This window comes from Rhinopithecus roxellana, chromosome 18, assembly GCF_007565055.1.
Source record: "Rhinopithecus roxellana isolate Shanxi Qingling chromosome 18, ASM756505v1, whole genome shotgun sequence".
Classification (NCBI taxonomy): domain Eukaryota; kingdom Metazoa; phylum Chordata; class Mammalia; order Primates; family Cercopithecidae; genus Rhinopithecus; species Rhinopithecus roxellana.
In genome coordinates this window covers 30573644-30599923 of record NC_044566.1, presented here as the reverse complement: position 1 = coordinate 30599923, position 26280 = coordinate 30573644, and the positions used below count along the sequence as shown (strand labels likewise).

Genomic DNA, 26280 nt, shown 5'->3' with positions numbered 1-26280 from the left:
CCATTGTCAGATACTTTTATTCACTTTGAACCAGCACTCCTTAGCCTGATACTACATGTTAAGAAGGATTTGAAAAGAAGTATTCTCACTGAAACTGGAGATACTTGGTTAAATCAATTGTATGGGTCTGTTCTGGGCTTATAAAATATAAAATAAAATAATATAATATAAAATAAAAACTGGAAAATTGGGTTACGATATTCGTTGTTTCCCACTTAAATAATTAGGATTTTTTTTTTTTTTTTTTGGCCACAACTTTTCGACTAATGGAATCCTCATGAAGAAAACAGTTTGTGAAACTTAGACTCTGTTTTCAGCAGCTAATCCTGTGTTTCTCTACTAATAAAGTTATTGTCTTATCTTTGTATAGTCATATGGTTTGGCATTTTGTGCTGTGGTAAGGTAGCATGGAAGAAATTTTTCTCTAGAATTACAAAGAAGGGTCACTGAAGTCTGACCACAAACAAAATCTTTGTTTAATTGGTCAGGGTGGTGGCTCACACCTATAATCCCAACACTTTGGGAGACCAAGGCAGGAAGATTGCTTGAGCTCAGGAGTTTGAGACCAGCCTGAGCAACATGGCAAAACCCTGTCTCTACAAAAAATACAAAACATTAGCTGGGTGTGGTGGTGCGCAGCTGAGGTCCTAGCTACTTGGGAGGCTGAGGATCACTTGAGCCCACAAGGTGGAAGATTCATTGAGCCAAGGTCCGTGCCACTATGCTCCAGCCTGGGTGACAGAGTGAGACCCTGTCTCACAAGTATAATAATTGATCAAATTTTAATACACATTAAGTGTTGTTAAGAACCTTTATTTTTAAATGTCAGCTGTACTGTATGAAACTAGTACAATTGTAGTATTTTAGGTTTTTATTTCGTTTAGAGGCTAACACCTTTTTGAATACTTAGAATAGTGATTCGTGATGTTCCCTAATCAGATTTCATGATGAAAGATTAGAAAGTAGTCTTCAGATTGCTGCTTACCTGTTAAAACCAGATGTTAACGTTTCAGTGGCTAAAAAATAGGACCACTTTTCTCATTTATACTCTTAAACTTGAGTAGTTCTTTTAACCTTATTTAGGTCATGAACTCCTTTAAGACTTTAGAAACAGTTTTATCCTCAGAAAACTTGCAGTGTTCACACACATGCTTTCATGTTTAGTTTTGTAGCGTTCGTAGATCGCCCTGCAGAGATCCCTAGGCTTCTTTTTAAGAACCAGTAACCAACCACCCCATGGAACTTAAACTGTTTTGCTTTTGAAGGGTAAAAAAGGTACCCAATCTTTTTTTTTTTTTTTTTTTTTTTTGAGCTGACCATTGTATAGGAAAGGTTGTCCACTCTGACCTATAGTCATTTCAGTCTAATTTAGTGCAGAAATGTTTGAGTACTTACCCTGTGCCCTGGGCACTGTTTGTAGCACTGAACCAAGTTAAAAAACAAGCAAAATCTCTACCTTCTTGGAATGAATTTTTGGGTTAGTAAGGACTTTAGACACCATCGTGTTCATCTTCCTTATTTTATAGATGAGCAAACTGAGGCCCAAAATGGTACTTGATCTTACCCGTGGTCTCATAATTAGTTGGTGACAAGACTTAGGTACTGGAAGATGCACAGAAGAGAAAGGCATAGTCTTTATGTTAATGCCCTTACAATGTAGATGGGGGAAAAGACACATTAATTAATATATTATCAGGTCGTTTTTTTACTAAATAGCTAACACTAACTAAAAATAGCTAATAGCATTTTTACCTAATAGCCAAAGGAATAAAATTTCATGTGAAGACCTGGGTAGAAGAGAGAAATGATTCAGGCTTTGTAGAGGTCTTGATTTTGTTAGGCTGATCCTAAGCTGGGTTTTGGGGAATAAGGTCAGTTCAAGCTGAAGGAACATTGCTACCAAAGGAATGGAGAATGAATGCAATAGGGTATGTTTCAGAACTGGAAATTGCAGATGATCATGTTAAATTGAGGGACAGCAACCAGTTTCCTCCTGTGCCATGCTCTTGAGTGTGGTTTTTGCTTTAGTCACTAAAAATATTAGTAAATATATTCAACAACTAATACTTTCTCAGTGATATAGTAATAGCAGTGTTTTTGACATTTTTATGTTTTTCTTTACTTTTTTTTCTATAGGTATTTGGTGTTAATTTTTTTAAATGTTAGAGCTTATTTATACCTTTCAAATCACCAAATATGATTTCATTTTTATAAGTATAAAATACATTTAGTTCAGTGTGTTTTGAAGCTGAGGTTTGACAGTAGTGCTTTAAAGTTGAGTTTTATAGAAAACAGGATATCATGAATGGCTGATACATATTTTTAAAAGTTAAATTTGTATTGGTAGGTGTTGTCTACATCTACTGGCCTAACAAAAACAGTGTATAATCCAGCTGCTTTGAAGGCTGCACAAAAAACCTTACTTGTTTCCACCTCTGCAGTTGATAATAATGAAGCACAGAAAAAAAAACAGGTAAGTACAACTGGTATAGTATAAAAAATTTTTGCATGTAGGAAAGGTTTTCTTTGTGTATGTGTTTTTTCAGTGCTTATTACAAAATAAGACTAAAAGGGAGTTTGGCTGCCACTGAACCTTTATTGTCCATAGTATAGCAGTAAATAAAAATTTTTTCTTTGAAAGAAAGGTTCCCGTGATTAATCTTTGAAACTTACATACATATTTTAAGTTTTACATAGAAAAGGCTTGCATATAATTTTTGTTGACAGGCTTCTGCGATTACAACCATTTCTCTTCTCTTGGATAGTATTGTTTATCCTTAGTAATATTCTAATGATATTTTTGATCCCTGATTCTAGGAGGCATTGAAACTTCAGCAGGATGTAAGGAAAAGGAAACAAGAAATTTTAGAAAAGCACATTGAAACACAGAAGGTAAAATATTAGAGTTAGATTTGGCAAAATTGCAAATGTTATAATTTGGAGTGAACTTAATCTTATACATAGTCATAAAAAGATTTGCTGTAATTGGTAATGGTAAAACAAATATTTGTCAGTGATAATATTGGAGATGAAGAGCGTACATCAAATGGTGGGTATACTTTATACTTTAACTGGTACTATAGTTATCAACATAGAATGAAATTAAGGTGTTTATTCAGCTGTGTTGCTGCACAGTAGTTTGTTCAACAGATAATTAAATGGAACCTTTTTTCTCAGTATTGATATGTACCTTTCTTCACTCACTTAGGATCCTCTAGTCCTGTGTTGTTTAGTATAGCAGTTAGTAGCCACATCTGACTGTTGATAGCTACATCTGACTGTTGAGCATTTGGAATGTCTCTAGTCCAAATTGAGATGTGCTGTAAGTGTGAAATACACACTAGATCTCAAAATGTAGTACAAAGAAAAAAGTAAAACATCACAATTGTTGAAATGTCACATTTTGGATATATTAGGTTAAGCAAAATATTTTAATTAATTGTATTTGTTTCTTTTTATGTTTTTAATGTGACTGCTAGAAAATTAAAAATTACTTATGTGATTTACATTCTTTCTTTTGTACCATGTTACTCTAATTTATGACATTTAATTAGTCTCAGTTCTTGATTATGTCTAGTAATGAAGGTTAGTAGTATGACATTTGAAAATGTTGAAAATACAGAAACTGCATTTTGATTTGAAATGTATATCTTTTCTAATTTAAAGTTGGATGTACTTAAGAGAAATCACAGTACTTTACAAAACCAAAAACTGAAGCCATCCTAGTTCAGGAAACCTACAATAATCATGTGGCTTCTTTTACCCTATATTATCTTGCTTATCTTATTGTTTCCTGTTGATGTTGGGAATATCATTCTCAGGTGAAAAAGTAATTAAACATTCATTTTTTCTAATATCTCATTGTATGAAAGGAACCATAAAGCTTTTTCTCTGGTTCTTTCTGGGCTGGAGATGACATTGATAGTGGGAATACTTAGAGGTGGTAACATCAACAAATGAATTAGATAGTAAAATTGTTAATATATTTTTCAAATTGATAATTTTTCAGTGATAGAATTGAGTTTCTTCTGGTTGTGTGCTTTGAACTTACGTTCTGAGAGACCCGAATAGTAGCAGTTCTTCACAAATTTAACCAAGAGTAAAACTTGAATTGAGATACAGTTAGCATCACTGAATCTGCTATTCTGCTATCTTTAGATAATTAGTCATGGTTAGCCTTCTCACAAATGCATAAACTAAAAAAAGTAGTAATATTTATTTTTAAACTTACTTTGCAGTGTTTGTTTTGTTAATGATAGTAGGAGTAATGAGCTTTATTTTTCTCTTTTTAAAAATTTGGCAGATGTTAATTTCAAAACTGGAGAAAAACAAAACAATGAAGTCTGAAGATAAAGCAGAAATAATGAAAACTTTAGAGGTTTTGACAAAAAATATTACCAAGTTGAAAGATGAGGTCAAAGCTGCTTCTCCTGGGCGCTGTCTTCCAAAAAGTATAAAAACCAAGACTCAGGTATTTTAATTTGTATTGTTGTTCATATTATTACTTACTAAAAAGTATTAGACACTACATTTTTAAGATTCAGTTTTTCTGGTAGGTAATGTCTTTTGTTCAAAATCTGACCATTGTAGGTACTATTCTCCCCCTCCCATAAATTAAAAAGTATAAACAAGTAAATTCTACTAATTTTTTAAATTCTGTGGAGTTATGGTTGGAAAGTCAGTAATTAGAAAAATAGTCATGGGTAATCTTGAAAAGGCAGCTTGAGGACAAAGTGATATAGGTATATGACTACTTGACTGAGGGTTTGAGTTTTATATAATAGTAGTTGGTGATATAGAGAGTTAATAATAGAAAAGTATTAATAACATTCTGACAACACTGTACACAGTGGGTTGATTGAAAAGGGGAAAATTCAGGTAGATCAACCTATTAGATACAAATAAGTGAGCAAGACAGTTTTAGATGGTAATAAGTGATTAAGAAAAAAACAGAGTTATACAATGTTTATACTTGGTGTGTCTGTATGTATGTGTGTATATATAGTCATGACTCTAATATTTTAAATTCAAACCCAACATCACGTGGTTCTTCCTTATTTCGTATTTTATTTATATTCCCATAATGACAACTTGGTTTCACTAATATCAGTATATTATTATTAAACACAGTACTATAATACATTCAAAGTAGTACCAAAATTGCTACAACAATACCACTCCCAACAGCTAACTAAATATAAAATTTAAAATTTATTTACGTTCTTTACAGCCTCGGTGTATTCCACTAAAGGTGTGAAGTCAGAACTATGGTCTAAAATTACTTTTGTCCCCCTTTTGTGTAGTTGTTAATTTGATAAAGTCAAATCTATTTGCATTTGTATTCAGTTTTGGATACTCTCTCTCTGGCCCCAGTTCTTGCAGATTGTATTTTATTTTTTGAACAAGTGAAACAATTCTCATGGTTCAAAAGCAAAACTATGTAAAAAGGAATACATAAAAGACCCCTTTCCCTTTGATTCCTGGCACTCTGTCCTCACCCCTTATAGGTCACCAGTATCATTAGTTCTGTTTTATTCTAGTTTTTCTTTCTGCAAATGTATGTATGTAGATAGGTATGTTTTCTACATAAAAACATACTCCGTATTGCTCATTAGCACCTTGGTTTTTTAGGGTTTGTTACTTACTTTTCCTTTCAGTTATTTCCTTTAAATTACCCATATCAGTCTATATAAATCTCCTTCTGACTGCTATATGGAAAATGAATTATAGGAAAATCAATGAAAGTAGCAACAAGTTAGGAAGCTGTTACAGTATTGTGGAGGTGTGGAGTATTTTGGCTTGGACTAGAGTGATTATACTGGAAATAGAAATATATGGATTAAATGGGACTGTGTAAAAGTTATTTTTAAAAGGTTTGTATCAGTACAGGATAATAATTACTGTCACCTAAAATATTAATTACTATTTTTTAGATGCAGAAGGAATTACTTGACACAGAACTGGATTTATATAAGAAGATGCAGGCTGGAGAAGAAGTCACTGAACTTAGGAGAAAGTATACAGAATTACAGCTGGAAGTATGTTTAATCACAACTACACAGTAGGCTTGAAAGAAGCAAATGCAGTTGTAGTGGTCAATTTAAAAATATATTCCCTTCCCTTCATTCTCATTAGTAATTGTTGGTAATCCCTGGCATACATATTGAGATACTAATATAGGAAAGAGGGAAGAGATCAACAGATTTTTCAGAGCTGCTAGGTAAAATCTTATTTAATGAGGAGTGGCAGTAATTCTGCCTATATCCCCAAGTTCCTCCATTTCTAATGAATTTTATTTCTTTTCTATTTTTGTTCTGTCTTCCCTGGAATAAAAACCTTATAATAAAGGCTTTTCAGGTATTCTTATGGAGATATTCTTTGCATATAAATTGAGTTGCTGTATGACAGTTTTAGTTGGAGAACTATATTGAGAACTATTTTGAAGAATATGTTTACTTAAGTTTTGCCTATAGATGGTGCTGTGGATGTTTAGAAAAGAGAAACTGCTTTCTTGTAATTTAGTTAGATGGTTATGTAAGAAACAACTCCTAGTGAAATTGATTCCTGTTATATGACATGAGAATTTTTGAATAGCAAAAAGATGTTCAAAAATTGGAACTGTATTTTGAAATAGACATTAACATCATTAGTACAGTTGGCACATGTCTTTATAGTGGTTTGATACAGAAATTTAAGATTTTTATACTTTATTTAGCTTTATCTGAGATTAATGCTTTTTTCTGAATTTGTTGGCAGCTTGATCATTTTTGGGGGAAGCCATAGGATGTTGTCCTAAATGGGCATACTTTTGCATTCTCTGGAAACTTGAAGTGGTTGTATGTGTGTCCTGCCCAATATTTTTTTGGGGAAAAAAAAAGTTTGAAAAATATTTTTTATGTTAATAGAGAAATTGTGTTTTTCCCATTGTAGCGATTTTTATGCCAGTGTTGGTGGAATCTTTGAAACAAAATACCATTTTCAAAATTCTGGCCCAGAATTTAAATAAATAATAGCGTTAACAAAATTCCTTATTATTCTGTGTTTTGCTTTTTTATTATAACATAGCTAAACACTGAATGACATTCTTTGTTTTTCCTTTATCACGGCTTATGTTTAATTTTCAGTAATTATTAGTTTTATGCAGTAATGCAGTACTTCCCAGAGTGTGTTCGTTCACCACAGTAATTCCATTAGTTGTTAATAGAAAACTAGTGAAAAAGGTTCTTAGGCTAAATAATATAACCTTAGAACAGGTTGTATTGGATGTGCGTTTTTACTGTGGGGTCTCTTAGAGGCTTTTAATTTCTGAATCTCTAAAAATACATATTAAGTATTCAGTGTTACTCAAATTTATTTGTCCGGGGACCCCCCTTTTCAAGGAGCATTTTGAGGCATTAATATTCCTCAGAGCATACTTTTGTATATACTGTTCTATTACTAATATTAATCCTTGACCTTTAAAATTTATTATTATGTATTATTTTGCTATATTGACAAATGAAGAATTATATGATAATCCAAAATGTTTTGATATATGTATAAGTTGTGAAGTGATTACATCAAGCCAACATGTCCATCACCCCACATACTTGTGATTTTTTGATGAAAATTGAACATTTAAAATCTGCTCTCTCAGCAATTTTCAATTATACAATAATTATTATTAACTGTAGTCACCAGCCAGTGCTGTACAATAGATCTCTAGAACTTACTCTTCCTATATGACTGAAATGTTGTACACTTTGACCAACATCTCTCCATTCTTTGTGCCCCCACGGCCCCTGGTAACCACCATTCTGCTGTCTGCTTCTATGAGTTTCATCATTTTAGATTCCATGTATAAGTGAGATCATACAGTATTTGTCTTTCTTTGCCTGGCTTATTTCACTTAGCATTATTATTTGGATATTAGATGATTATTTTAGCTAATGTTAAGATTAACTGTCTTGAGATGAAGAAACTGAAATACTTATATTAGCAGAGATTTGGCAGCTGTGCCAGCTTCACACTTCCATTTGGGTATTTCACATCTGAGACTCAACATCTTCAGAATTTTGCTTATCTTGCTCCTACACCCCATCTGTACAGTTATGCAAACCAGAAATCTGGCAGTGTTAATTGATTTCCCCTTTCCTTCAGCGTCTATATCTAATTATCAAATTGTATATATGTTACTCCTAAATGTATCTTAAATGCGTTTACTTCTATCTCCATTGTCACTACTGTAGTCCAGACTTCCTTCTTCAGGTCTTTCGTAGTGGCATACTGAATGGTTTCCTAGCTTCTTTTCTTCCTTCTACTCTGTTCTTAAAACTCTAGCCAGAATATCCTCTTCAACACTGATTGGTTACATCACTCTTTTACTGCTTAAAATCTTTTAGTTTATTTTCATGGCTCTTGGGATAAAACTCAAAATCCTTTACATGATCCTTGTAATCTGACTCTGCCTCTCTCCAGGCTTATCTCCCCATCCAACTACACTGAATTATATTCATTCTTTGGGAAATTACATTTCTTTCAGTGTTGGTGCTTTTTTTCATGCCGTAACCCCTACCTCATTCTTGCCTTTTTCTTTGCTCCTCCTTTGATTCATTGAACAAGTATTAAATACAATCCACCAGCTACTGCTGGGAATAAGGCAGAGAAGAAAATGGAAAAAAAAATATTTTCAGGGGACATACATTCTAGTGGGTTATTCACTGCAAATCTTTGAAGTTCTTTTCAAATCTTAAAGCATTTCTTCACGTTTTTGAGTCACTTCTCATTAATACAATTAAATAACTTAGTTGTTCTTGTTGTTTTTTGAGATGGAGTCTTGCTCTGTCGCCCAGGCTGGAGTGCAGTGGCGCCATCTCGGCTCATCGCAACCTCCGCCTCCCGGGTTCAAGTGATTCTCCTGCTTCAGCCTCCCGAGTAGCTGGGACTACAGGCACTGGGCCTGGCTAATTTTCAGTATTTTTTGTAGAGACGGGGTTTTCCCATGTTGGTCAGGCTGGTCTTGAACTTTTGGCCTCAGTTGATCTGCCTGCCTCGGCCTCCTAAAGTTTTGGGATTACAGGCGTGAGCCACCACACCCGGCCATAACTTAGTTGTTTAGTGCTTCTTTACACTTAGGATTTGAGTTTCATGAGAGTAAAGACTTGTACACAGAAAGTGCACATTAAGTATTTGTGGAATAAAGGAATGGTGTGCTGTCATCATACAGAATAATGTGGTAGAATATCAATATGCTACAATGTTTCTATAATGATAGAGGTAAGTAATTAAAATGATTTGAGATAACTGTACCTATTGAAGTCAACTGGCAAACAAATAGAAACATTGTATTTGAAAATCATAACTGGAAAAAATATTTATTGTGAATGTAGGTATTATTTATCTGTTGATTAACCTGACTTCTGAAGTAACATTTAACACTGTATACTTGGAAATCAGGAGTTGCTGATCTTTTGGTGATATAGCCTGATATCTTAGAGAGCAAGAACTTAGAAAAAGGCACAGTTAGTAATTCCAAGACCTCAGTGTTACTTTTTTGTTTCAGTTTACTAGCCACCTACGTTTACTTTCACCAAACTAAAATCCCGATTTAAATTATGAGATCCTTCTATAGAGCATTTGAATACATTGTCAAATTGCATTGAAGTTTTATTCATCTGCCAGAGTGTAATGCTTGGCTTGTGTTAGTAATCGCAGCATTGTTTAACCTGTGTGTCTGATCTCTTCTAGGCTGCCAAGCGAGGGATTCTTTCATCTGGTCGGGGCAGAGGAATTCATTCAAGAGGTCGAGGTGCAGTTCATGGCCGAGGCAGGGGGCGAGGGCGAGGACGAGGTGTGCCTGGTCATGCTGTGGTGGATCACCGTCCCAGGGCATTGGAGATTTCTGCATTTACAGAGAGCGATAGAGAAGATCTTCTTCCTCATTTTGCGGTACTTTCTTACTGCTCAACAAAACAAATATTGATAATCATCACTGGGGATAGTAGACATATTTAAAGAGGATGTTATGAAAAGGACATAAGTAATTCCAACTCGTTAATCTGAACAAAGGGTTTGAATAATCTTGAATTTTTTTGTTAATTTAAAAACTGTAGGATTTGTGTAATTATCTAGAAGAGACATTACTATTCTTACACTTAGTAGGCCATGAAGTATTGTGAAGTGAACAATATAAACTATTGTTTCAGAGAGGGAAGACTTGTGGTTTAGTTTTATTTGATATTTACTTTTAAAGAAAAAGTTAACATATTGCATGGGCCATCCAGATTTTTAAAAATTAAAATAGGGTTTGTATTTGTTAAAAATGTATTCTTGATCTAGCTGACCCACTATTGAAACAAGATAAAATTTTGACCTATGATCTAGAAGTTGCCTCAGTCTGTGTCAGGGTGTAATGAAAAAGACTTTATCTAATGGTAATAGATTGACCTACAAGAAGGGAGAATGGGATTCTAGTCTCTGTTAATCCATTATTTAACTTGGACTTCCTGGGATTTATTAGGCTCATGTTCAAAATGAAGATTATACCTGCTGAATGACCCTTTCATCCCAAATGCTGTGATTCTTAGTGGTATCCCAGAGGTTGGTTACTAAGCATCAGTTTTACCCTCAGCATTATATTTAATAGTTGCTCTGGAGATAGGAAGGAAATAATAAGTTATTTATCCTCAAGGCTTTTACATATATCAGTTTAACACAGAGTAAACTACAGACATAATTTATAATGAAATTATAATTTATTAAGCACTATAAATACTTTAGTAACTTAGAGAAGTATCACACTGGCATATGATGGAAAAAACAATAAAGGAAAGTTTCATGAAGTAGTAAAACTGTAGTTTACGTCTTAAAGAATAGGTAAGCTAGTAGGTAGGTACATAAATGATTTAACCTTTTAAAAATTCAGACTTAGGTGTTATTGGAGGCTTACAGCAGTTACAGATATTTTGTCGGGACATAAGAAGATATTGACAGAAATGGTTTATGTTTAAGAAATAACCAAAATGATTGGTATTTAAGAATGAGGACTCTAAAGTCCTGTTCTTGATGGATTTGAAGGGATAAAGAAAGGAATTAGAGAACTAGAAAGGAGCTTGGAGATAAATCTTGCCCAACTCTTCCCTGCTGTGTACCCTACTGCCACACCTTCCACAAGAGAAAGGAGATCCAGATAATTTGTATGTTGTGTATAGTTTTACAACTAATCAGGAAACTAACAACGAATGTGCTAAAATAATCCAAACAGACAAAGTGAGTTTGTTGTGATTATGTTTTGGTGAGACTAAAGTTCTTTTGGCTGGAGAAGTATTCAGAGCCTCTAAATAAAAATTCTGATATGCATTTGGACATTCAAATTTCCCTCCAAAGTTCACATTTAAATTATTAGTCTTAAGTTTAGTTGAAGTTTAGCTTCTTTCTCTCAACCTATGATTTGAACACATGGTAGATGTCAAAGGAAAAAAATTGACATTATTTAATATCTGTAATATTAAAGGGCCATTAACTATTACAAATTGTGATTAACAAAAATGCTGTATCTTCCAGTACCAGTAGTAATAGTAATAAATATTATAACTGAAAACCTATAGAGTACTTACTTTGTGTCAGGTATGCCTTCTGAGTGCCTTATGATAATTCATTATGAGTTATTTGGATAACCCTGAGAGGTATCTACCTCTGATAATTCATTATGAGTTATTTGGATAACCCTGAGAGGTAGATACTTTTTTTTTTTTTTTTTTTTTTTTTTTGAGACGGAGTCTCGCTCTGTCACCCAGGCTGGAGTGCAGTGGCCGGATCTCAGCTCACTGCAAGCTCCGCCTCCCGGGTTCCCGCCATTCTCCTGCCTCAGCCTCCCGAGTAGCTGGGACTACAGGCGCCGCCACCTCGCCCGGCTAGTTTTTTGTATTTTTTTTAGTAGAGACGGGGTTTCACCGTATTAGCCAGGATGGTCTCGATCTCCTGACCTCGTGATCCGCCCGCCTCGGCCTCCCAAAGTGCTGGGATTACAGGCTTGAGCCACCGCGCCCGGCCAGATACCTTTATTATGCCCATTTTAGAAATGAAGAAAATAATGCATGATGAGGTTAAGTAACTTGTTTACACAGCTAATAACTGGCAGAGCTAGAATTTAGTGGCTCTAGGACATTCTCTTTACTGTGCTCTACGGAACATTTTTATGATATGTGTGGATCTAAGGAGATTACAGTTATAAACTTTGGGGGTATAAGAAGGAAGCTATTGGTAATGATATATAAAGGACTAGAATTTTGTGGGATAAAGGTTGCTGTTTGTAGAAAAATCCCTCCCACACATGAGGGAAAAAATCCAACAAACCACAAACAGGAATAATATAATGTGTTTAGTGTTTAAATGTTGTAAACAAGTATAAAGTACAGTGGAGTGTGTAGTAAGCAAAACCATGGTCAGTTAGAATGTTAAACTTTTGAATCAGGAGAACTTGAATCTCGTCCCAGTAATTAACAATTAACTTTGAGGAAGTTAACTTAAATTTTCTTTTTCTTTCTTTCACCATTTATTGGGAATGGTACCAAAAACTCATAGAAATTCTGAGGATTCAGTATGTTGCTTAAGAAAGAGTTTATCTTTGGATTGGTTTAATAAGAGGAAAGTTAGCAAGAAAGCTCAGGCTTTGACCGTTATTTCCTTCATTTAAAGCATAGTTCAATCAAGTATAAGTCTTACTAATTCTGGGAAGTGTGAATTGTGAGTAAGATTGGAAGATAGGACTACCTTTTATCTTATAATATCAAACACTAAAATAAGTTGCTTACCATACTTTTCTGTTAACCATTATGAGTTGGTGTGTATTATGGGTTATATTTATTAGTATTTTAATGTTTTTTAATACCATGAAGATTTTTGGATATTTCAAAATATTTATTTGGAGGAAATACTTTTTTTTTTAATTTAAAGCAATATGGTGAAATTGAAGATTGTCAGATTGATGATTCTTCACTTCATGCAGTAATTACATTCAAGACAAGAGCAGAAGCTGAAGCAGTAAGTTTTCAAAATAATTTATCAATTCAGATTTAAATGATTTATAAGTATTACTTTTAAGTTTTAATGTAAATGAATTTTTTTAACTTACTAAATAATATGCTTTGATAATAGGTAGAACACCTGAAGTGGAATTCATGCCCTCAAAGAATGTCCTAATGCAGTTAAGCAATTCTGTGTATAATGTAATATAGTTAAAATACGTATTTAGTCACCAAGTGGAATGTCAAATTGTGTTGTCATGAGATACCAGGGATTCTCCTTTCTTTCTTTTTCATAATAGATAGGGCCACCTCACTACCCATTATTCTTTTTTTTCAGCTGACCCAAAACAGGATCTGCTTTGGCCGAATGAGTGGTGAGGGATAAGGTACAAGCAGTTCTAATGTCTGCCCATCTTAACTTAACATTCCTCATCTGCTGCTTTCTGGTCTCATCAGGGTGAACTCTAAAAGAAGTGTCCCTAGTTCAACATAGCCCCAACTAGACTTCTGTGACTTTTTGCCTAAGACATGGTATATACCTCTAACTTTGAGCGTACTTTTAGTAAGGTTACCTTAAACCATCAGTCTTGAATTGTCTTTCCAAGGACTGACCGGAATATATGCAACTTTGTCTTTCATTTGGGTTCCAAAGATTAAAAAAAGGAAAATGGGAGTGAGGTGTGGGGTATTCATAGGGGCCTTTTTTGCTCTGTGTGTTCTTTCTTCAGGAATTATAGAGAAGACAATGTCACTGTTTTGTCCTTGCCATTGTTCCAGGGATGAAATAGTTTTCCAAATGAAAGAGTGGGATGCTTTTCATAAGTTTTAAGTTGATTACAACTTAAATAAGTTTTGAAAAAACCTCTAAATTTATTTATCCTCTTTGTAGTGAATGTTCTCTGCCAGCACAGTGGTACATTGCTTACCTGATAGAAGTTGCCTTTGGAGCATTGTAACCAGTGTAAGACTATGGGTCTGATAAGTCATTCAACTGGAGCCTTAAAATAATCTAGTTTTGGGGGTGAAGGTTGGGGGTAGTACACTATTTTATAAAATAGGAATTCCTGATCTTAGGGTGTTCTCTTTTTAAAGCTAGTTTTGAATAATCATTTCTTTAATGATCTTTTGTGAAAGTAAAAAGTAATTTAAAATTGATGAGATTTTAAAACTCTTGTATGTGTGTATGTTATATTGAAAAGGGTATATCGTTGATTAAATGTTCTCTCCAGGGTATTGTTAAGTGCAAGTGTAGAATAAACTTCCTTTCAGTGGTGGCTTCAGTTGACAATTTTTAGTCTATTGCTAGATAGGTAGTTATGTTATATGTATTTTCTAGGGAATAGTGGTATTGTGAAACAATGATAGTTGTTACTGTACAAATGGTTAAAATATTGCCAAATTTGTGGATTTAGTAAGAACTTTAAATATGTACTACTTCCCTTGCTTGCTTATATGGCTGAGAAAAAATTAACACCTCTTGCTTCTTAATTAATTTTTGGAAATTTTGCTCATGGAAAGACCTGTTGACACATACCTTCTTTCTTGGGTCTTGCTTTTTGTACCTTAGATGTTTATACAATGTATTTTTCAAAGTGAATAGCAATCAAAAATACCAGGGATTAATGTATAAGGAAGACTTTAACACTGAATTACAGGAAGGTTGAATAAGTGACAGAATAACTAAGGTCAAGTTAGGTCTAATGAGAGTTACCTATTTAGAGGAAATAGCTTTAGTTGGATTTACTTAATAGACTAAAAAGAGTAATGACCACTGCTATGATAAATGTTTAGATTTTTAGTTATAAAAGTTGTTAAACCATAAACATAACCTTAAACCAGAAGGTTTCTTAAAATTTTGTAGTGTTGGAAAGAATAGAAAATTAAGTTGAAGCTTATCTTATACAAGCAGGATACATATAGAGCAGTGGTCTTCAAACTTTTGGATTTCAGGGAACAGTAAAGTTTAGGAATTTAAAAATTTGTGTGTTTGTCATAGAGGTATCAATTTTTTATTTTGCCAGGGAAGAATACTTTAAAAATACAAAAAGATTGTTGTGTACTATCACCATCGTTATATAAAATAAAGGAAATTTTAATACTGAAAATGTAGGAGAACATAAACTCGCAATAAAGGATACACTTCCCAAGGAAAAATTGTCAGCTCTTGCCAATGTTTACTTTCAAATATTACATTGTTCTTATTTTCTGGACCATTGTCCTAGATGAGTGAATGAATTTATTTTCTATAACCAATAGATGCATAGTATTTCAAAGTGAAAGTACAGGAATAAATAAGGTAATTGAGACATTCAGATATAACTGAAAAGTGAGAAATTTTCCTCAGGAAAAATATTGAAGCATTTTAAAGACTAGAAATATAAGCAGAACACTTCTAGCTTTAGGTTAAGATGGTTTATGGTTTGACTCTGTCTTGTTACCTAGAAGATGGTTCCTATTACCTTATTTTCTATTTTTTTGTATATCAGCATGCCAAAGTACTAAAGTCGGATAAGTACTCAGACAAGAATAAAGAAGTAGTCTCTTCCATGACCTGATTAGAATATTATCTTTTCTGCCCTGAATTGTTACCGTACCTTTGTAGGAGTCCTAGATCCTGTTCAGAATAGGAATAATTAAGTTGCTGTTTTAGAATAATCAGACCAAAAATGAAACCTATAGTCCCAAACTCAAGTACAATTTTTTTTTTTTTTTTTTTTTTTTTGAGACAGAGTCTCGCTCTGTCGCCCAGGCTGGAGTGCAGTGGTGAGATCTCAACTCACTGCAAGCTCTGCCTCCCGGGTTCATGCCATCCTCCTGCCTCAGCCTCCCTAGTAAGTGGGACTGCAGGCACCCACTACGATGCCTGGCTGATTTGTGTGTGTGTGTGTGTGTGTGTGTGTGTGTGTGTGTGTGTGTGTGTGTGTTTAGTAGAGAAGGGGTTTCACCATGTTAGCCAGGATGGTCTTGATCTCCTGACCTCGTGATCCGCCCGCCTCGGCCTCCCAAAGTGCTGGGGTTACAGGCGTGAGCCACTGTGCCCGGCCGAGAGGTACAATTTTTTATATCAAAAGGAAAGAGGGGCCAGGCGCAGTGGCTCACACCTGTAATCCCACCACTTTCGGAGGCCAGGTGGGGTGGATCTCTTGAGTCCAGGAGTTCGAGACCAGCCTTGGCAACATGGAGAAACCCCATCTCTACCAAAAAATTAGCCAGGTGTGGTGGTGCGCACCTGCAGTCCCAGCTGTTTGCAAGGCTGAGATGGGAGGATCACCTGAGCCCAGGAGGCAGAGGTTGTGGTGAGCTGAGATCATGCCACTGTGCTCCAGCCTGGGCAACAGAGCCAGACCCTATCTTAGCAAAAAATAGGGGGAAAGAGAATCATGTTTTACTAAATGGATTCAACCAAAAGAAGTCAAATTATGTGCATAGCAGAGTTTTTGTGTGTGTGTTTTGACTGATACTTAATAGTTATTAAGTGCTGCTATGTGATGGGCCCTGTGCTACCAGAATTAGTAACGAGGTCTGAAGCTTGTGGGAAAGTAGCCATGTGCATTGAACACAGCAGTTAAAGAATTGGAAGTCTTTTCTTTGTAACTTCTAAAAATTACATTTTGCATGTTTTTAAAAATTTGTGGTCATATATATTATATAATTATATGTATTTGTGTTCATAACTCCTGCTTTAACATTGTATAACATTACAAATATTAATAAACTTGCTTTTAGACTTCTTTTATATATTAGTTATATTATCGTTACTAAAAATGTGAGGAACCGTAGGATTGCAATTTACTCTTTGGTGATTATCTATATCTCAAGTCACTTTTCTCCATAGTTTTTGCAAAAGACTGTTTCTGCAAGAGATCCCCTAACAAAGGATTCTCTTGTCACATAAGTTTGTGAAAGGCTGCATTTTTATATTCCATTTAGAAGTGTAGTCTAAATGAACTAAGTCCAGAGGTAAACAAACCTGTTTAATTTTGTTTCACCCAACATTTTTCCAAACTTAATTGTTTCCAGAACATTTTCCATGTAAGATGTGGAATCCACAATTACTTTTCATAGTTTTTTCCTCCTTTGTTAAATCTTTAACCTTTTTGCTTTCTGTTGTATATATGCCTGTTTTCCTTAATTTGCTGTAAGCTTTGAATGAATGTGTGTAAGAGTAGTCAAAAGACTAGAGACAAGCCTCTAAATAAAATATTTCAGATTTAAAACTCAGTTTTTTTTGTACATTTTATAGTATAGAAATCAGAATTGTAAAATGTATTCCCACATGCACATCATTGAGCTTCAGCAGTTATCCACTTAGGGCCAATCTTATTTCGTCTATAATTCACTCACTACAACTTGCCCACTCCTTATTTTGGAGCTATTCATAGTCATTGTATCATTTCATCTGTAAACATTTTAGATGATAGAACCTTAAATGATGGAACCAGTTTCTGGAGGTTCGATTCCTTCTTTTTTCATTTAGTTTTTCACGTAGGTTGGCTCTTCGAATGATAGAGCCTTAAAAAATACAGTACTACTTTCACACCTAAAAATTATATTTCTAAATATCAAATATGCAGTCAGGGTTGACATTTGTCTAATTTCTTGTAAGTTTACTTTTTAAAAATTAGGATCTAGATGAGGTTCATATTTTGATATAGCTTGATTGGTGTTATGCAGTCATAAGTTCGTAAATATTTTATGGGTACAAATCCATTGCTGTCAATTATTAATGTTAAAGTTATTCCGTCTTTGGCCAGAAGACTACAGGTTGGCTCCTGAGTTCTTTTGACAGGACCCGAGTGATCTGCGATAGTTTTGTTCCTTCTGGTATAAAGAGGTGTTCTAGGTTCATTTTAAACACTGTCTCTTCCAGACCTGAAATTGACCCTTTCTCTAAGGAGCTTTGGTTTATTTATTAGGCAAAGGTATTTAGACACTACAGTCTGGGTACTACAGCTATGCATTACTATTAAGTATGTTACTGTCACTAATCCTTCTCAGTTGTCAGAGCTGGGAGTGAAAAAAAAAAAACATGTATATATATATATGCACATATATACACATGTATAAAGATGAAATAAATTTAGAGCTCATACTGATACTTTGGGTTTAATTTGGGCTATAAAGCTTTTAATACATACACTTATATACACACATGCAAGTAGATAGATAAAGATAAATTCAGAATTCACTCTGATGCTTGTTAATTCTAGACCATATGGTTCTTACTTCATCTCATGGGTCTTAATGTGTCTTACTTTTTTCCACCTTTCTCACTGACACCAACATGCTGGGTGAAAGGATATGTACGTTTAAATTTTTAATGAAGATTGCCCACCATACAGGTTATACTTATTTGCCCACCAAAGATGTATGAGAGTGCCTTTTCCCTACACTCTTGCCATAGTGTGCACGCTACATAGTGGTTTTACTACTTTTCTTATAAAAAAAAAAAATGCATAGGTATGTAGTTTGTCCTCATTTTTATCGGAGTGGGGTATCAGTTTTCTATCTTCAGTTTTATCAAACTGAAATAGCAACTCATTTAGGTTTTAATTCACTTTTCTGATTGTAGTTGAGCCATTTTCACGTTAATTAAATGCTGTTTGTTTTTATGTCTATCAACTATTAATGTCATTTGCCCATTCTATTATGTTGCTGAGTAGTCTATTTTTTTTTTTTTTCTTAATGTGGGAGCTCTTTGTATATTTGGAAATTAGCTCATAGGTTATATTTTTATGACTTTTCATTTATGCTGTATTTTCCACAATAAGAGTTAATTGTCCGGTTAATCTTTTTTTATAATTTGAAAGGCTTTCACCAATCTGAAATGATAAACATTTTCCCTTGTTTTTTCTAGTACTCTTAATAGGCTTTTTTTTTCTTTGAAGACTTTACGTTCACTTTTTAAAAAATTTACATGGAACTTATTTGGTCTAAGGAGTGCAATAGGAAGCCTATTGGGTTCATTAGTTAAGTCTAGTTTTTCCAAGCTTATGTGAAATATATAAATTTCCGGTATGTTTATTTGGGTGTTCCAGGCTCTTCCACTGATAAGTTTTCTCTTCATGTGCCTTTTTCTCACTGTTTTAATTAAACTAGCTTTCTCATATATCTCAGTAGTTTGTCAGGGCAGTTGTTTGGATTCCCTCTCACACGCAATTATTACTCACTTTCAGACTCTTGCTGGTGTGTTTTAAGTGTTTATTTTCTGTGTAAACTTTTGAATAAACTTTTAAAAGATAAAGTTATGGGAGAATGAACATAGTAATACTAAATTTTCCTCAAATACTAAACCTTCCTCTGAAAGCTCATTGTCTTTCAAGTTCTTTAGTACTTTTTACATTGTAAGAGCATTTTAATTTTTTTAATATAGCCAGTGTATATTACTTACTAATGTTAAAGTTTTCTTTTTTATTTATTTATTTATTTTTTTAATTTTTTTTTTGAGACGAAGTCTCACTCTCTTGCCCAGGCTGGAGTGCAGTGGCCCGATCAGCTCACTGCAAGCTCCACCTCCCGGGTTTACACCATTCTCCTGCCTCAACCTCCCGAGTAGCTGGGACTACAGGCGCCCGCCACCGCACCCGGCTAGTTTTTTGTATTTTTTGGTAGAGATGGGCTTTCACCATGTTAGCCAGGATGGTCTCGATCTCCTGACCTCGTGATCCGCCCGTCTCGGCCTCCCAAAGTGCTGGGATTACAGACTGGAGCCACCGCGCCTGGCCAGGTTTTTTTAAAAATTAATTTAAGTTTTAGATTCAGGGAGTACATGTGCACATTTGTTAATGAGTATATTGCATACTGGTAGGGTTTGGGGTTCTAGTATACCCATTACCCAAATAGTGAACATTGTACCCATTAGGTAATTTTTCAACCCTCATCTGTCTCCCACCCTCTCTGCTTATAGTTTCTGTATATAGACAACATATATTGCTTATACATTTCCCCATAATAATTCATCTTTTTATTGCTATTTTAAATGATATGTTTTGTTCCATAATATTTTCTACTGGTTCTTCATATGTAGGAAGACTGTTCATCTTTTTTGATTAAATATGTAACTGCCATCTTATCAAACTATTTGACGATTTTAATTTTGCTCTTGGGTTTTTTGGGTTTTCATCCAATTTATCTTTGGTTAAAAATGATAGTTTTACCTTTCACATTTCTACACTTACTACTTTCTGTTATTTCATTGTTTGTTTACCTTTAGAAAAATGTTAAAAATAGTAATAATAGTGACTGACTTTTTTGCGGAATGAAAATGCTTCTAGTATTTTCAGTATTATGTGTGATGCTGGCTTTTTGTCTTAAGGTAGAATATAAATGACTCTGTTTCATTAAGAGCTGTTAAGATTTTTGATCAGAAATGGACTTTTTTTTTTTTTTGAGACAGGTTCTCATTCTGTCACCCAGGCTAGAGTCCAGTGGTATGATCACAGCTCACTGCAGCCTTGATGTCCTGAGCTCAGGTGATCCTCCCACCTCAGTCTCCCAAGTAGCTGGGACTATAGGCACACACCACCACGGTTGGCTAATTTTTGTATTTTTTGTAGAGATGGGGGTCTCACCATGTTGCCCAGGCTGGTCTTGAACTCCTGAGCTCAACCACTCTGCCTGTCCGAGCCTCACAAAGTGCTAGAATTACAGGTTTCTGTCACTACGCCCAGGCTAGAAATGGATTTTTATAATGCCTTTTGATGTTTGTATAACAATGAATTTTTTTTTCTTTTTCACCTTATTTCATTGTACTGCTTCTAATCATTCTCTCCTAGTTTAAATCCTATAGTACTGTATTTTTAAAAATCACTAAACTCTTCTTTTTCTTTCTCTTTTTCAAAACTTTTAAAAATTATTTTCAAAAGTAAGATTGGTTTGTAAATTTTGGGAGGGATATTTTTGTCAGGTATCTCTGTTGTCATTGGAAAGTTTCCATTTTTCTTTGCTTTCTGAGATAAGTTGCATTGGAAATATGTTTTTTAAAATTTTAATAGAATTCATTTGTGAAACTATCAGCATCTAATGATTAAATGTGTCTTTACAGGCTGTTTTGTAGAAATGATTGGTTTAGATTTATCTTTTCTGGCTTTAGTTTAGTACTTTGGTAGTTTTTTCAAAAGTTATCTTTTTAATCTAGATTATCAGCTACATTTGCATTGGGAAGCAAATTTTATCTTCATCCGATACTATTTCCCCCCTCTTTCATATTTTGTGGATTTGTACATGTAGCTCCACTTTCACCTTTTTTGACCACTACCTCCTTGCTCAAGTAGACATCCTGTAGAGCACGTTTAAACATGGTGTTCCTTAACATTTTATAAATGGCTGTACAGTTGATTTTTTAAAATATATTTTAATGAAATTTTAAAGTACATGCATAACTCTTGAAGCACTGCCATAGCATACTTTAGGAAATTATTTATCTTATCTCTACTGTTAAAAAGCAGTACAAAGCAGATAATACAATACAATACAGTTCAGAAATAGGCCTAAGTTTATACAGTCATGTGCCACTTAAGAGGGATATGACCTGAAAAATGTGTTGTTAGACAGTTTCATTGTGCACACATCACAGAGTGTATTTGCACAATCTAAAATGATATAACCTACTACACACCTACACTATATGGTATAGCCTGTTGGTCGTAGGCTACGAAACTGTGGCATTGTGTTAACTATACTGAATACTGAGGTAGTTGTAACACAATGGTAAGTATTTGTGTAGGTAAACATATCTAAACATAGAAAAGATACAGTAAAAATAGTGTATAGGCCGGGCGCGGTGGCTCAAGCCTGTAATCCCAGCACTTTGGGAGGCCGAGACGGGCGGATCACGAGGTCAGGAGATCGAGACCATCCTGGCTAACACGGTGAAACCCCGTCTCTACTAAAAATACAAAAAACTAGCCGGGCGTGGTGGCGGGCGCCTGTAGTCCCAGCTACTCGGGAGGCTGAGGCAGGAGAATGGTGGGAACCCGGGAGATGGAGCTTGCAGTGAGCCGAGATTGCGCCACTGCACTCCAGCCTGGGCGACAGAGCGAGACTCCGTCTCAAAAAAAAAAAAAAAAAAAAAAATAGTGTATAAACGATAAAACATAGTATACCTGTACGGGGTACTTACCATGAATGGCGTTTGCAGGACTAGAAATTGCTCTGGGTGAGTTAGTGAGTGAATGTAAAGGCCTAGGACATTACTATCCTATTTTATAAACTTGTACTTTAGACCTTATAAACACTGCACACTTAGGCTATACTAAGTTTATAGAAATATTTTATCTTTCTTTAATAATAAATTAACCTTAGTTTGCTATAACCTTTACTTTTAAACTTTACAATTTTTAGACTTTTTGACTCTTGTAACACTACTTAGCATAAAACACAGACATGCTGCACAGCTGTACAAAAATATTTTCTTTATATCCTTATTCAATAAGCTTTTGTCTATTTTTAACTTTTTTTTTAATGTTTTACTTTTTAAACTTTTTAATTAAAAACTAAGACACAAGCACATACATTAGCCTGTGCCTAAACAGGGTCAGAATCATCAGTATCATTGTTTTGTACCTTTATGTCTTGTTCCACTGGAAAGTTTTGAGGGACAGTAACACAAACACAGCTGTCATAGGCAATGTGTGTATCATAGGCAATGGCCTACGATAACAATTCCTTCTTCTGAAATACCTCCTGAGGAACCCGCCTGAGACTGTTTTATAATTAACTTAAAAAAAAAATGAGTACACTGTAAAATAATGATATAGTATAGTAAATACATAAACTAGTAACAGCCATTTGCCGTCCATATTCAAGTATTATGCTGTACATAATTGTGCATGCCATACTTTTATATGACTGGACTGGCAGCACAATCAGTTTGTTTACACCAGTATCACCATGTGAACAAGGTATTATGATAGTTATAAGGTCACTAAGCAATAGGAATTTTTCAGGTTTATTAAAATCTTAGGGGACCACTGTCGTATATAGTCATTGTTGACTAAAACATTGTTCTGCGGTGCCTGACTTTATGAGGATTTTAATGGATCACAAAGGAGATGTTTTAAATCAAGGAATAAAACAAGTTATTCAGTAATTGATGTTGGGACAATTGACTAGTTATTTGGAAAAAAGACAGCATTATGTTTTTTTTAAATATCCAAATACATATAAATTGGATGAATTTTTTTTCTTTTTTAAATACATAAAACATTTAATACATGCTACAAAATTATTTTTTTTTAAATAGTGAAAACCTAGGGATTTTTTTTTTGAAAATAATCTTAATATCGAGAGGGCTTTTTAAGGTATGGCACGATATTCATAAAGGAAAACATTGGTAAATTTCAGTATGTGAAAAATTTTAAACTTGTTCATGACAAAAACAAAAGTACAACAACAACGCCTTTCTGTCCAATAAAAGGTGCATCATAAAATCAAAGTCCAATTGGGGAAAATATTTTGCCCAAAATATCACCAAACTTCATTCAGTTAGAAAAATGCAAGCAGCACAGATTGTGAAAAAAGTCAAGAAATATTTCGCTTCTAATAGAAAGTCACACAAGATGTACAAATACACAAGATTGTTCATATCTGTAGAAACTGCTTTAGTTATGCTAAATATATACTATATATGGCCATTCAAGAAAAGTGACAGATTTATTGGTATGGACATTGAGAGATATTTATAAAAAGAATTGGGTTAATAATTTAACCATGAAGTTATAAACTAGTATGTTTCCATATACATATCATACATACTTGTATACAGAAGTTCTTTTAGTATGTGTATAGAAAAATATATGTAGGATTTAACTCCGAATTCCTCACAGAATAGTGGTTATCTTCTAGGGCTAGGGATAATCATGAACTGTGCTTTTTTACATTATGTGGCCTGAAATTTTGAATCTTTGTAAAAAATAAAATGGGTGGGTTGCAGAAGGAATCGTTTAAACTTTAAAAATTTTATGTTGCACTTACCTGAAATATTGGTTTCTTGAACTTTTCTAATATAAAAACATAGTTTTATCAAAATGAAAGTATAATTATGGAATATGTTTCTTATAACATCAGAAGTTCTTAGTTTTCCTGAGTAAATTTACATCTTCAGAAAGCAAAAACTCAGTTCTTTCAAAAATTTATACAGCCTGATTCTCAAGTTTGTAATGGAGCAATGTTAATAAAAACTTTGAAAATCATCTTGTAATTAAAGTTGAAACTTTAGAAAGTTTTAGGCTCATCTTATAGATTTGAGGAGCTTTGTGCTGATTATAGAGATGTGTAAAGTTAGATCATCAGAAATTTTTGTCAATAACTTATTTTTTAAAATGTCAGTAACTCTTTGCTTTTTAGGTGAATTTTTTTAGCTGAATGTAAGGATGAGTTTTATGAGTAGGTATTTTGCATGAAACAGTTAGAATGCCTTATAGTAATATGAAACATTTTTATGTAATAGTGATAGCTTCAAAAAATTGCAACTTGTCCTGGAATTGAAATATATGTAAGTACTTTTTTAAAAAATTCTAGTTGTATGACATTGTGACAAAAATACTCCTGAGCAGCATTTTAATAGACATGAAATCTTTAAAATTTATCATAAATCTATATGTGTAGATTTAAAATTTATACCTGGGGATTTTAATACCACACAACTTATGTCAAATATCATTGAATATGTAATTGCTTCTACATTTCACATTATGCTGTACTTTGAGATTGTATTATAAATCTCATGTAAGTATAAGTTATTTTCAGTATGTTGCTAACACTGGATTTACCTTAGTTCATGTTACTCTAATTTGAATGCAGTTTCCAAACCAGCCGCTTAGTATATAACAAGTACTTAGACATGACTGTTTTGTAAGTTCATGTTTTATATTCAGTTATGAAAGCTCGGCAGGAAAAACTTTTTCAATAGAAAAGTTCAGAGGGTTTTTTTTTTTCCTTTCATGGAGACAGTTATATTTCATATTAGTTTTACAATAAACATTTCATGGTAGTTGGTCATTTGATGTAATTTGAAAATAATGTACACATGCAAAATATTATTTATTAAAGATTAATAATTACTATATACCATTTGTAAATGAACAGTAATTAAAATGAAATAATATATATTTAGCATATTGATCCTAATTTAGACATTGATTCAGACACTAAAACTAGGATCTTGAAGTACCTTGGGATTGTCATCTTAAACAGCAATCGTCATTGTGTTATAAACATGTAGACATATTTCTTTTAGTCAAATATTGGCCAGTAGTGAAATAGCTCTATTTTATTATGAGGAATTATCCTTATTTTCTTTTTAAAAGGATTTGCAATTACTAGTCTGATTGTAGGAGTAAATAACCATAAAAAGTAAAATGTAAATTATAATAGTAAATTGAATAGTAAATAAAAAGCAAACGTGTAGATAGCCATCTTCAGTTGTGTTAGCTATTTGAATTTTAATGTTAGGCACTATGAAATTTTCTTTCTTCAGAAATTTTTAATGTCTTATATTCCAATATTTTTAATCATTTTAGGCTGCAGTTCATGGAGCTCGTTTCAAAGGGCAAGATCTAAAACTGGCATGGAATAAACCAGTAACTAATATTTCAGCTGTTGAAACAGAAGAAGTTGAGCCTGATGAAGAAGAAGTATGTTATTTTTTTTTTCCACTTATTTTTACCCTTAATCGTTCATAGCTTTTATATAAAATGTGATTTTTGTGGCTTTGAATTTAACATAAAACTTTTATTCCTGACCCATAGTCCAGGCAGGGGGATATCAGATAAATGCAAACAACTTTAAATTTTCTGGATTATGAGAAGAACTGTGGATTGCTAATTCAAAAAGAATATATGAAAATCATATATATACTCCATTTTTATTTACCCTTAGAGACAATAATTATTAGCTTTTTATCCACAGGAAATCTTGTAATATCTTAAGTTTTAGGGTAATCTATTCTCAGTTGCTTTATTAACATTTCAGCTTTCCTTTATTTTAATTCATATATCATTTTAGTTATTAGAATGAATGCCTGTTATATGGTAGATACTGTCATAGGCACAAAAATGAATAAGACACGGTCCCTATCTATCATCAAGGAGCTTATAATCTGAAAAGGGGGGTGGTGGCAGACACATAAGAAACTAGTTACAATAAAAGTCAGACTGATAACGCTGAATAAAGATTTGAACAACATGCTCTGGAAACTCAGAGGAAGGAGTGATTGTTTCCATCCCGGAAAATTTTAAAGGAGGTATTGACAGTGGAACTGGGCCCTAAGCAATAA

At 33.7% G+C, this 26280-nt stretch overlaps 1 protein-coding gene across 19 annotated transcripts in view; it reads left to right on the top strand.

The window, feature by feature from the left end:
* Window positions 1-26280, top strand: part of RBM26 (RNA binding motif protein 26) — a 95752-nt gene that overhangs the window by 59565 nt on the left and 9907 nt on the right. For all 19 annotated transcript variants that reach the window (XM_030922062.1, XM_030922057.1, XM_030922055.1 and 16 more), the window contains 7 exons: window positions 2348-2473; window positions 2818-2892; window positions 4304-4471; window positions 5934-6038; window positions 9727-9927; window positions 12934-13020; window positions 25526-25639. In XM_030922062.1, coding sequence (XP_030777922.1) covers window positions 2348-2473; window positions 2818-2892; window positions 4304-4471; window positions 5934-6038; window positions 9727-9927; window positions 12934-13020; window positions 25526-25639 — 876 coding nt within the window. The remainder of the gene's footprint in view (window positions 1-2347; window positions 2474-2817; window positions 2893-4303; window positions 4472-5933; window positions 6039-9726; window positions 9928-12933; window positions 13021-25525; window positions 25640-26280) is intronic.